A 13497-nucleotide genomic window follows, 5' to 3' on the forward strand; every position below is an offset into this window, starting at 1 on the left:
AGCACTAGTTTATTTTCACCTCATTTACAACATGAAGAGATCCCTCCTGCCCTGTGACTAACCACTTGGTAACTGAAGAAATAAAATTTTATAAAGCAATTACTTTAGTAATTTTTAAGCTAGCAGAATTTACATACCATTAGCTATAGCTATATAAGCAGTTATATAAAGAAACTCAGTTTTGCCAAACACTCAGTAATTCATTATTTATTAAATACCCATCTTTAGAATGGCCATAGATAATTATGGTTTATATTTCATTTTTATAATTGATATTTTATTGACAATTAAAGCATATATATAGAAATATAATAGTTTTAAAATTCTTGTAAGTTCCTTGAATAAAGAACAAGGAACTATTTTATATGCAAACACTAAAGGATGTTGAAGTACTGTATATTTCAGAGTAATCATTTTTTAATTTAAAGTATTTTTATATTTTTTTAGCATGTCAATAATTATTTACCATTTCTTGTATTGCCTCAATTCAAAAGATACCCCGATTTCAGTATTTTAAATGTAGCAGTTACTTCAGTTCATTCAATTTACAAAACAATATTGGTTTCAGAAATATTTAGGTGATCTGGTGTTTGGCTTAGGTTGGACTGTCAGTGGCCTTGAAAATAATAAATAAATAACTAATTTATTCCCCTGATGCAACACGTGAACAAGTATTGTGTGGTTGGAAAGCAGAGCCCAAGATTTCAGTTTTGATGAGGTTTTTATCTCAGTAAACCAGGTCTTAGTCATGCAAGTTGATGTCCTAGGTCTGGTGATCTCTGACCTGCTAGCTGAGAAGCAGGAGACTGAGAAATAGCTCTAGGCACTTTAATACCAGTAACTTCCGCTTCCTTTGTCAGATGACACAGCACACAGTTGTTATATGGGATTGCAACACCTTATTTTGAAAAGAATACCAAATATTTTAAACTTTGATGAAAGTACATTGACAATTAAGTGTTTGTCAAAGAAGTTTCATATCACCTCAACAATAAATAACATTCGGATATTTATCCGGGTCTCATGCTGTACTCTGGATGAAAAGAAAAGACTGAGTTATCTGTTCTTTGAAGAATGCGTTTAGGTATAAGATAGGTCAGAACTCTAAACAAAATAAGAATATTCAATTAATTTTTGACTTCTGTTAATAAATAAGATTTATAATTTTAACCAAATGCCTTGCAGGATCAGTTTTGACTCAATCATATTTCTACTAAGAAAATCAAGATATTTTTTGAGGATATAAGCAAATGAAATCAATATTTGTCATGTGAAAACATTTAAAATGGAATTTAAGCAGCTAGGTATAAGTGACCACCTTTCACACATATTTAACCAAGGTGATACTAAGCAAAATGCAGTTTTTAAACCTTTTTTCATTATTATCCCCCTAAGGAATCTTTTTACAGTTTTTGTCTTAATTGTTTCCCAGTAATATTTTATTACTACCAATATGCCACATATCTGTTTGTGTATTGTGTATACATCAGAGCTTTATACATAAAAAGAGTAAGATTTTCTTTCCACATACCCCCAACACCAGTTTTCACTCCCTTGGGGATGAGATTACTCCTGCTGAGGATGCATGGCCAATGGTGATAAGAAGCTGGGGGGGGACATGAAGACTCAATGCTTTTTAAACTCTGTATACATAAAATACTAATGTAAATCTAAGTTTGAGAGCATTATCATTGTTACTTAATGAATGTATATTGTTTTTAACCCAAATGTTTGCATTTGTTCATTTTAGGTTATAGCTATATTAGTAAATGTATTGTGTGTGTGTGTGTGTGTGTGTGTGTGTGTGTGTGTGTGTGTGTGTGTGTTTCACCAAACACCACTTTTAAATTGTAAAAGATTTTGTAAAAATCATGACATTTTACTAGGGCTTTTTGAGGAATTTATCTCCCACATAAGCCTGTAATTAAGAGAAAAAGTATATTGAATTTGAGATGGCTACTTCACAGTTTTGTTACTTAACCAATGTAATTGTTAAGGAAGAAAAATGAAAATTTAATTTTACTCTCCAATGAACTAATGAAATATTAACCTCATTATGGAGGCAGATCATTGTACTAATTGGTGATTCCCTGTACAAAAAGATAAATTGGAAAATGAATTAATCCTTCTTAGATTACTGTAGGGTTATTTCTCTGAAAGAGATGAGTTGTGGTAGTAGTCTATATCAATAGATAGATGGAAACGACATGTTTAAATACCTTCCATGAAACAGATTTTTACATAATAATGATGAATGTGAACTAGTTATATGTGGTTTTTTAGATGTATGAGATTTTTTTTTTCTTCCTAGTCATATGACTCATATTACATATTGGTAATGTTAAAATTTAGAGTCAACCCATTCCATATAAAAATTAGTATAGAAGGCAATTTTTGGAGGAGTTAACCCACTGCCTTCTCTGACCACTGGTGCTCTGATAATAAACACTTCTTCCAAAAAAAAGGGAAAAAAGAGTTATATAAAAAAAGTCAAACATGATTAAAAAATGGTCATTTTCATGTTCATATTGAACCTTTTGATACACACTGAGATTGATTAGCTATGTTACTAATACCAATGAGTATGAATGCAGGTAGCTGACAGGACAACCGATTATTAGAAGATATAAGAATAAGATGGTACTTATTATGAGAACCTTAGAACACATTAAATTCTACAGCTGAGAGAGATTGTAGAGAATATCTCCTCCTAGCTCCTCATTTTACAAATATAAAACTGAGTACAATGGGAAAAAATAACTTTCATAAAATGTGAAATAAAATCAAGATCTAAAGCCCTAAACCATTGCTTTTTCTTTTACATAATATTAACATTTATGAAATGCAAAACTAAATTAAGTAGCAAGTTTTTTATCTATATATAATTATCAGGAGCATAACTCTTACCTTAAGCAAGATATATACTATATTGGTTAAAATAATAGGTCGATTTACATTTTTGACACACTCATTTTGTTTCAAAAGTGATTATTTTTTGGACTATATTAAAATCAAAATTTCAGAATTGGAAGAAACCTTAAAAGTTATTAATTACTTTATATATCATTATCCAAATTATTTTATGTATACTCTATGTATAACTACATAGAAACAACGCATGTACAAGTTTGAAAGTTTACTATATGTATGCTGGAGAATAAACTGTCAAAGATTTCATTATCTGGATTTGAAAATGAATTATTATCTTTTAATTTAAGGTTAGATATCATTCCTTACTTATGCTCAGGGGAAGTTACACATTAATCATCATGCATGGTTTGTATGTCTTTATAGTCACAGTGTGCCCAATATGCTGCTGACAGAAGAGAGGAGGAAAAGATGTGTGACCATCTCATTAGTGCTGCCAAACATCGAGACCACGTTACAGCAAATCAGCTGAAACAGAAGATCCTTAATATTCTCACGAATAAGCATGGTGCTTGGGGAGCGGTGTCTCATAGGTGAGTTGTAACAAATTACAAGTAGATAATAATTCATAGGCTATTTATAAGGGTTAAAAGAGGAAAAGGACTGTAAATTTTTAATTATTTAGAAAATATGATTTAAAGTATAAAAAATTGCTAGTTTTTCTTTGTTTGTTTGTTTCCTGGTATCTTTAGTAATGTCTCTTTAGAAGGATTTTGGAGAAAATATAAACTTTTAAAAGTAGCTCCAATAGAAGTTATTTCTAATTTATAATTATATGTAAGAATACAAAATTTGTTTAGGCAACTATTTTAATCTTAAAGAGTCAAATCTTCCTACTTATTAAATTTATGTCATTCTTAGTTTTTCTTACATACAAGTAATAACAATATGAGCATTCACTGCGGAGAGGTAATACATTCATTTTAAAATTTTCCTTCCATATTTTTTAATTCAGTTGTGTGTGTGTGTGTGTGTGTGTGTGTGTGTGTGTGTTTAGGAAGGTTTCATTTCAATTTAGTGCATTTATGATGTACATTTATAGTACAATTAAACCAACATTGGTTGTTTATAAATTACAAATGTTCTCTTTTCAAACTTTCGTGGGCATATTTTTTTTTTCCTCTGCACAATGAAGTTTTCTAGAAAAATAGCAGTAAAGGATGTCACTATGTTTAGATTGTTAATGCTGTTCATTTTTATATCTTCATTTTATTTGATCCCATTAAATATTTTTGTTAAGTCTCTGTATGGCAGAGTTTAGGGGTTAGTTAATTGTGGACAGGACACTACTAAGAAGAATTCTGGTAGAAGTGATTCTTTTGGGGAAGAACATTTGAATATGACCAGGATAGTATTTGACCAACTATCCTGGGGTTTCAAGTGTAAGACAGATTTAAGGAAACTGTATTATTTTTTAATTTAAAGTAATATTATAACATAATGTCTTTAAAAATAGTCAATACTCCATATTTGTTTCTTATAATAATACTGTGGCATCTAACATTTTTCAAATATTTTTTTGTGTCAGGCACAATACTAAGACATTCACAATGATGGTTTTATTTAACCTTCTGAACATCTGTATTAAGTTTAATACTGAAATTTTCTCCATAGTGTAATGAACAAACTAAAGATTCAGAAGTTACATGAAATGTACATAGTATCACACATCTTATACAAATAGAGGCAGAGTTTGTCAGGTTTATTCAGAGAAACAGGAACTGAACCAATAGAATGTATGCGAGACACAGGTAGAGACAGAGATTTATTTTAAAGAATTGATTCACGTGCTTGTGGGGGCTGGCAAACCTGAAATCTGTTGGGTAGGTTGGCAGGCTGGAAACTCAGGCAGGATTTCTGTTACAGTCTTGAGGCAGAATTCCTTCTTCAGGAAACCCCAGCCTTTTCTTCATCTGATTGGATGAGCCCACCCACATTATTGAGAATAGTATCTTTTACTTAAAGTCAATTGATTGTAGGTGTGGATCGCATATACAGAATATTTCATAGCAGCAACTAGCCTTATATTTGACCAAACAATTCAGCACCATGTCCCAGCCAAGTTGACACTTAAAATTCAACCATCACACAGAGTAACAATAATGTGAACATTTTGCCCACCTATAGACATTGTCTCTCCTTTTGTGTCATCTAAATGGGATTTATCTACTTAAGTTTTATATAGTCAGGACTATAACTTTATATTACTAGTAATTCAGCTTGTATGGTTAAGAATATTGCCTTAAATGTATAAAGCTGTACATGGTTTGAGTTTTAATATTTCATCATGTAATTAAAATACAGCTAAAGGACAGTGACCTTTAGAGTGTCCGTCACATGGTAGTGTATCAGACGCATCTTCTGCTCTGCTTACCCTTTATGATATCTCATTAGATTGACCGAAAGCCTGGCAGGTAGGACTCCTCGGAAGAGCAGGTATCTTCTGTCCTTTCCTGCATAATAATTCCCAGTGCTGACTAACTGAAAAACACAATATTTCTATTATCATCCTTTCCTAATGGAGTCACTGAAGTTTAAATTTTTAAGGATAGGTTGTGCTCTCTATAATCCACCTTAGTATTTGATTTTCTAAAAAGGCCCAGTCATTTGGACCACTTCTCTTTTGTGCCTCATTTTTATCTCTAGTCCACATCGCTTCGTTCTCCTGTATATCCATCTGTGTACTTGGCATCTGACACTTGGATATCTGTTAGTCATGTCACACTTAGGATGACAAAACTGAGCTCCTAGCTGATCTCTAAAAGCAGTTCATCTTGCAGTCATCTCCATCTCAGCCAAGGGGAGCTCCAGTCTTACAGATGCCCCAGCCATGAATGTTGCTCTTATCTTAAGTACTCTTCATACATCCAGCATCAAGCCCCGCAGCAAATCCTGTTGTCTGTCATAACATGTGTGCAGCATTTGACCTCTTCTCACCATTACCGTGATGTCACCTGATCCGCGGCGCCACTGTCTCACTTACTGCATCAGCATGTTCAGTAGTTTTCCTGCTTCTGCCCTTGACCTCCTAAAGTCCATTCTCAACACAACAGCATGATTGATTCTTATTAGAGTGTATCCTTTTGTTCCTCGGCTCATAAACCTCCAAAGCTATACTATGCAAGATGGTAACCACAAACCATATGTGGCTATTCAAATTTGATTAATGAAAATTAAATTTAATTGAAAATTCAGTGCCATGGTTACAGGAGACATACTCAAGTGCTCAATAGCCACATGTGGCTGGTGCAGCCATCAGACAGCACAGAGCATTTCTATCATGTCACAAAGTTCTGTATGGACAATGCTGCTCCAGGAGCTTCCCGTATTACTGAAAGAAAACAAAACAAAACATAACATATAGTGACCTACAAGAAGTGTGCTGTTTTTGACAGAATGGGCAGAAAAGCCTACTCTGATGAACCACTTGAGCAAAGGCCTCTCTGAGCGTCTCAAGCAGAGGGAACAACATTCAAAAGAAAAAGGTGCTTGGGCTGGTCACAAAATAGTCAGCAGCCAGTTTGGCTGCAGTGGAGTGAACGGTGGGTGCAAAGGTGCATGATCTGGTCTTTGTCAACTCTTTGACGTCCGTTCGTATGACTTTCCCTGGTTCTTCTTGTTCCACTCACTGTGGTTGCTGGCTGTTCTTCAAACTTACAGGACATGCCTGCTTATTTGGAATGCTTCCTCCAAAAAGTCCATGTGACTACGTAGCGAGCTCTCCCACTTTCTTCAGGCTTCAACTCACATATACTTTCTCAAAAAAGCCTCCTGTAGCTACTTTGTCTAAAATTCTACTTCTTTCCCCAAATATTTTACATTGCAATTTCGCTGCTTTATAGTCAACATTTGTGACTACCTAATGTATAGTGTATTTTACTTATTTATCACTGTGCTGTTTGTTTCCCACCAAAATACAAACTCCATAATAGAAGGGATTTTGATCTGTTTTTGTCCACAATAGCATCTCTAGCACGTAGAATAATGTCTGATGCATAGTAGGTGCTAAATAAGTGTTTTTGAATCAGTTAAATGAATACCTGGTGTATACCCTTTTTCACAGTGATGATACATATGATAGAATAGAAAAATGAATCAGTCTATTGTTGGGGACAGTTTTATATTTTTATTGAAATAATTTTATTAAATGAACAAAAGTACTGATCTCTGCATGAAAATAAAGCTCAGGTTCATCTGGAAAGAGGATGAACAGTTCCTACTTCCTTGGGTTATTTAGGTGGAAAAATGAAATATTATATGCAAAATGCTCAGCACAATATCTAATACATAGTAAATGTCTCACATTTGTTAGTCTCTTTTTCTGTTAGTCAGCTCTTTGCAAAGAGCCTTTTCTTTTTTTTCAGACTTTATATTTTTCGAGCAGTTTTAGGTTTGCAGTTAAATTGAGGGGAAGGAAAAAGATTTCCCTTTTACCCCCTCCCCACACACGTGTATAGCCTCCCTGATTATCAGTGTCACTCACCAGAATGTTACCATTTTTTGCTAAGAATTAAGCTACAGTGACATACGATGATCACCCAAAGTCCATAGTCTACCTTAGGGTTCAATCTTGGTGTTGTATATTCTGTCAGTTTGGACAAATGTATAATGACATATGTCCATCATTATAATATCATGCAGAGTATTCTCACTGCCCTAAAAATCCTCTCTGTTCTGCATATTCATCAGTCCCTTCACCTTCACCCCGGCAACCGCTGATGTTTTTATTGATTGCATAGTTTTCCTTTTGCAGAATGTCATCTAGTTGGAATCATACAATATGTATGCTTTTCAGAGTGACTTCTTTCACTAAGTATAGGTAATATATAATTAAGATTCCTCCATATCTTTTTACGCTTGGCAGCTTATTTCCTTTTAGCAGTGAGTAGTACTCCATTGTCTGGATGGACCACAGTTTATTTATCCATTCACCTACTGAAGGACTTCCTGGTTGCTTCCAAATTATGTCATTTATGAATACAGCTGCTATAAGCATCCATGTGCAGGTTTTTATGTGGACTTAGTTTTTATCTCCTTTGGGGAGTGTGTAACTCCAAGGAGTGTTACTGATGGATTTTATGGTAAGAGTATGTTTAGTTTTCGAAGAAGCCACCAAACTGCCTTCCAAAGTTCCTGAGCCTTTTGCATTCCCACCAGCAATGAATGTGAGTTCCTGTTGCTCCACATCCTTGCTAGCATTTAGTATAGTCAGTGTTCTGGATTTTGGCGATTCTGATAGGTGTGTAATACTAACTTCCTGTTGTCATAAGTTGCATTTCCTGATGACAATACGGTGTGGAGCATCTTCTCATGGGCTTATTTTCTATCTGTGTGTCTTCTTCAGTGTAGTATCTGTTAAGGTCTTTGGCCTATTTTTTAAAACAGGTTGTTTGATTTCTGATCGTTGAGTTTTAAAAATGTTCTTTATATATTTTTCCTAACAGTCTTTTCTCAGATAGTGTCTTTTACAAATATTTTCTCCCAGTCTGTGGCTTATCTTTCATTCCTTGATTCTGTCTTTCGTAGAGTAGGAGTTTTTAATTTTAATGCAGTCCAGCTTATCTATTATTTCTTTCAAAGATGCTGTCTCTGGTGTTGTATCTTAAAAGGCATCACCACCCCCAAGTCGTCAGGTTTTCTCCTATGTCACCTTCTAAAGATTTTATAGTTTTGCATTTACATTTAGTCTGTGATCCATTTTGAGTTAATTTTTATAAAGGGTGTAAAGTCTGTGTCTAGATTTCTTTGTTTGTTTTTTCTTTGTTTATTTATTTACTTATTCGCATGTGGATCCAGTTGTTCCAGCACCATTTGTTGAAAAGACTGTCTTTGCTCCATTGCATTGCCTTTGCTCCTTTGTCTGTGACCACTTGACTATACAGGGGTCTATTTCTGGACCCCTGTTCTGTTCTATTGACTTCTTTGTCCATTCTTTGCCGATACCATGTTGTCTTGGGTACTGTAGCTTTATGGTAGTTCTTGAAGTTGGTAGCATTAGTCCTCCAACTTAGTTCTTCTCCTTCCAAAGAGCCTTTTTAAAAAATATGTTTATTAAAAAGTATAGCTAACATACAATATTATATCAATTTCAGGTGTACACCATAGTTGTTCAACATTTATATACCTAAAGAAGTGATCACCAAAAGTCCAGCAACCATCTGACACTATACTATGTTATCACAATATTACTGATTATATTCCCCATTCTGTACGTTACATCCCCATGACTTGTTTGTTTTATACCTGGAAATATGAACATCTTATTCCCCTGCACTTTTTTCACTGCTTTTTAAATTTTTAATTACAGTTAAAATTCAGTATTATTTTGTATTAATTTCAGGTGTACACAGTAGTGGTTAGACATTGATATAATTTAAGAAGTGATCCCCCCTGATTAGTCTAGTACCCACCTGGCACTGTACATAGTTGTTACTGTTTTTTTGACTACATTCCCCATGTTTTACATCCCCATGACTATTTTGTAACTGCCAATTTGTACTTCTTTTAATCCCTTCACCTTTTTTACCCTGTCCCCCAATCCCCCTCCCATCTATCACCCCGATAAATCTAGAACCCATCTGACATCATAGTTATAACAGTATTATTAATTATATTCCTTCAGTTATACCCTGCATCTGCATGACTACTTTGTTACAACCAATTTGTACTTCTTAATTCCTTTCCATTTTTTACCCACCCCCTTAACTCCCATCCCATCTGGCAACCGTCAAAATGTTCTTTGTATCTATGAGTGTGTTTCTGTTTTGTTTGTTTATTTTGTGTTTTAGATTCCACATATAAGTGAAATCCCATTGCATTTGTTTTTCTCTGTCTGACATACTCCACTCAGCACAATACCCTCCAGGTCCATTCTTGCTGCAGCAGATGGCAAGAACCCATTCCCATCCATTGCAAAGCAATCTTCTATTATATATATGTACTAGATACATAACTATGCCATTTTATTATTCATATATATATATATATATATATATATATATATATATATATATAAAAGAAGTTCCTGTAACATTCCTTGTAATACTGGTTTGGTGGTGATGAACTCTTTTAGTAGCTTTTTCTTCTTTGGAAAGCTCTTTATCTGTCCTTCAATTTTAAATGATAGCTTTGCTGGGTAGAGTGGTCTTGGATGTAGATCCTTGGTTTTCATCACTTTGAATATTTTCTGCCAATCCCTTCTGGCCTGCAAAGTTTCTGTTGAGAAATAAGTTGATAGTATTATGGGTGCTCCCTTATAAGGTACTAGTTGCCTTTCTCTTGCTGCTTTTATGATTGTCTCTTTGTCTTTAAATTTTACCTTTGCCATTTTAATTATAATGTTTCTTGGTATGGGTCTGTTTGGGTGAATCCTATTTGGGACTCTCTGTACTTCCTGGGTTTGTATGTCTATTTCCTTTGCCAGGTTAGGAAAGTTTTCAGTCATTATTTCTTCACATAGGTTCTCAATCTATTGCTTTCTCTCTTCTCCTTCTGGTACCCCTATGATGCAAATGTTATTAATTTGATGTTGTCCCAGAGGTCTCCTAAACTATCCTCTTTTTTTTTTTTCTAATTCGTTTTTCCTTTTGCTGTTCTGATTTCTGCTACCTTGTCTTACAAATCATTGATTTGATCCTCTGCTTCATCATCTACTGTTGATTCCTTCTAGTGCATTCTTCTTTTCAATTATTTTATTATTCACTTCTGACTGGTTCTTTTTATGGTTTCTATGTCCTTTTCTTTGCTTGCTTTCTCTTTGTTGAAGTTCTCACTAAGTTCCTTGAACATCCTTATCACCACTGTTTTGAACTCTGTATCTGGTAAGTTGCTTGCCTCCATTTCGTTTACTTCTTTTTCTGGAGTTTCCTCTTGTTCTTTCATTTGGGACGTATTTCTTTGTTTCTTTATTTTGTCTGTCTCTGTTTGTTTCTATGTATTAGGCAAATCTGCTACATCTCTTGCCAGGTGGCCTTATGTAGTAGGTGCCCTTTGGGGCCCTGACACAACTCCCTGGTCAGGTGCTCCAGGAGTGTCCCTTGTGTGGGTTGTGTGTGCCCTCCTGTTATATTTGAGCCTGATTGCTACTGGCATGTCAGTGGGTGGGATTGATCCTCAGGCTGACTGGTTGTGAGGTTTGGCCACATCCACAGCTTACTGGCTGCTGTGCTAAGGGGCTTACCAGAGTGAGGGGGATTTGCCCCAGCAGGCTCTGGTGCCTTTTGAGACTGCCCTTTGGGTGTGTCACTTGTGGGGCTAGTTGGGTGGTGATCTGCTGTGGTCTGAAGACAAACTTCAAGTATGTTGGTTCTGGGGCCTCTTGGGAGGGGCTCTGGTACAAGCCCAGGTCACCCATTGCCTGTGACCAGCTGGGGAGTACGTGGTAGAAGCTACAAAGCAATCCATGGTCACTGCCTATGCTGGACTAGGAGGCATGTGAGAGAGGCCACATTGTGAACTGAGAATGACTACCACCAGTACCGGGCTTAGAGTAGTTTGTCAAAACGCCAGGACACACCGAGGCCTACTGCCACCTACCACCTGCTGCTGGTTGCCCACTCTGGTAAGGTTCACCATAGATAAAGCCTCCTGTGGTTTCGAGTTGTGGGACAGGGTCCCAGTGAGTCAGCAGGCAGGAGCTGTGGAGCTCACCAGGCCAATCAGATTCAGATTTGGCTGTAGTGGAGGCGGGCTCAGCACAGAAAAACATGGCACTGGCCTGCTGGCTGCACGGGAAGGGGAACTCACACAAGGAAATTGCCCAGTGTCCTCCAGGCCAACCCCTGAAGCCACACACCTCAGTCTGCCCACTGTATGCCCCTGATACTCTCTGAATCACCAGTCCCTCCACCGGAACGCAGGGTGAGTGCCTGTGAGCAAGTTTATGCTGGGGCTTTAAGAGAATGCCTGGGTTTCCCTGCAGCCTTCCGTCCTACCTGCAGAGACTATTTGTCACAAGCAGAAGTTGTGGGGGCTCCTCTTCTGGGTACTAGTACTCCAGGCTGGGGAGCCTGATGTGGGGGGCTGGGGTCCCTTGCTCCTCCAGGGGGAACCTCTGTGGGTGAAGTATTCCTCCCAATTTTCATCCGCCACACGGATGTTAGGGGCCAGCCCGTTTCGTGTCTCCACCGCCCCTACTACCAGTCTCAACGTAGCTTCTTCTTTTATCCTTGGTTGTAAAATTTCTGTTCAGCCAGCCTCACATGGTTCTCCAGGTTTATTGTTCTATAATTTAGTTGTAATTTTAATGTGGTCAGGGGATGAGGGAAGCACAGTGTGTATCTACTCCACCATCTTGGATCTTTCCCCAGTAACTCTAAAAAACCTTCTTTAAATAATTTTTCATACCACTTAGTCACCCTGTAACTTGCAATATACAGTTATAATTTACTGATTTTATTCATTTAATAAAGAGATAACTCTTAAGCTTCTATTAGTGCTAGCATTGTGGTGAGCAAAACAGACTTGCTTCCTGCCTCACATAGTTTATAGTCGAGTAAAAGAGACTGATATTAAACAAATACTTATAGGAATAAGGATATAAATACAACCTTTGGCAAATACTAGGAAAGAAAAATATAGGGGTCCTCTGAAGGAGATACTATAATGGAGGATCTTCATTATAGGTTAGGGAGTCAGGGGAGACTCTTTGAAGAAGTCTGTTTAAGATAAGTACTAAAGGAAGGGATAAGCAAGAGATCGTCAGCAAAAGGTGGGGTGTAAAACATTCAGGAAAGAAATATTACAAAGACTCAGAGCTTAGAAATAATAAAATAAACAGATAGGAGGCTAGTATGTCTACAGCTTAGTGAGCAGTGGGGGTAGTGGCTTGAGATGAGGCTGGACAGTAACATGTGAGCCAGAAGATTTAAAGTCTTATAGATCATGTTAAGGATTTGTGACTTTATCCTAAGTGGCGTGAAAAGCAGTGAAGAGTTTTGAGCAAAAGAGTAACATGATCTGATTTATGTTTAAAAAGATCAGTCTGGCTGCTTTATGAAGAAATATACTGGAAGAAATAGGGAAGTATGATCACCCTATTTATAGCTATGTTCAAATATCACCCTTTCTTTAGTATTCCCTGGTTTTCTCTATCTTTTATAAACCTACCTCATATTTTGTTATTATCTGTATTGCCATTATCTATGATATATGACTTAATGTTTTATAGTTGTGTGAATATGCCTGTTTCTTTCACTAGACTGGTAGCTTTCTAAGTGGAGGGATTAAATAACACATCTATTTACATCCCTGATATCAAATATATGAGTTATATCTGAGGTATTTCATCTCTATAATGTTCTACTTGTTTTATAAACTAAAATGTTTAATTTTAACGTAAATTTTTCTTTTATTTTTTGACTCGATGATGCTGGATCAAACATAATTTGCCTTTTGAATTAATGTTACTAATCTTTATTTCAGCCTTAAGGAAAACTAGAATTTGAAAGCTTCTTTAAAATGCATAATTAAGAATTAATGTTGTTAAATAACACTTAGTATGTACAAACAGCTTTTCTTTCTTTATCTTGTGGGATCATATTTCTATTCCTTAAACTACACAAACCAAAT

The 13497-nt window shown here is 35.9% G+C and overlaps 1 protein-coding gene across 7 annotated transcripts in view; it reads left to right on the forward strand.

Moving 5' to 3' along the window:
- NBEA (neurobeachin) overlaps nucleotides 1-13497 on the forward strand; it is a 662791-nt gene that overhangs the window by 359266 nt on the left and 290028 nt on the right. For all 7 annotated transcript variants that reach the window (XM_019736455.3, XM_074330023.2, XM_074330024.2 and 4 more), the window contains one exon: nucleotides 3295-3461. In XM_019736455.3, coding sequence (XP_019592014.2) covers nucleotides 3295-3461 — 167 coding nt within the window. The remainder of the gene's footprint in view (nucleotides 1-3294; nucleotides 3462-13497) is intronic.

This window comes from Rhinolophus sinicus, chromosome 16 (genome assembly GCF_057876585.1).
Source record: "Rhinolophus sinicus isolate RSI-liver-muscle chromosome 16, RSI-T2T, whole genome shotgun sequence".
In the NCBI taxonomy this organism is placed as follows: Eukaryota; Metazoa; Chordata; class Mammalia; order Chiroptera; family Rhinolophidae; genus Rhinolophus; species Rhinolophus sinicus.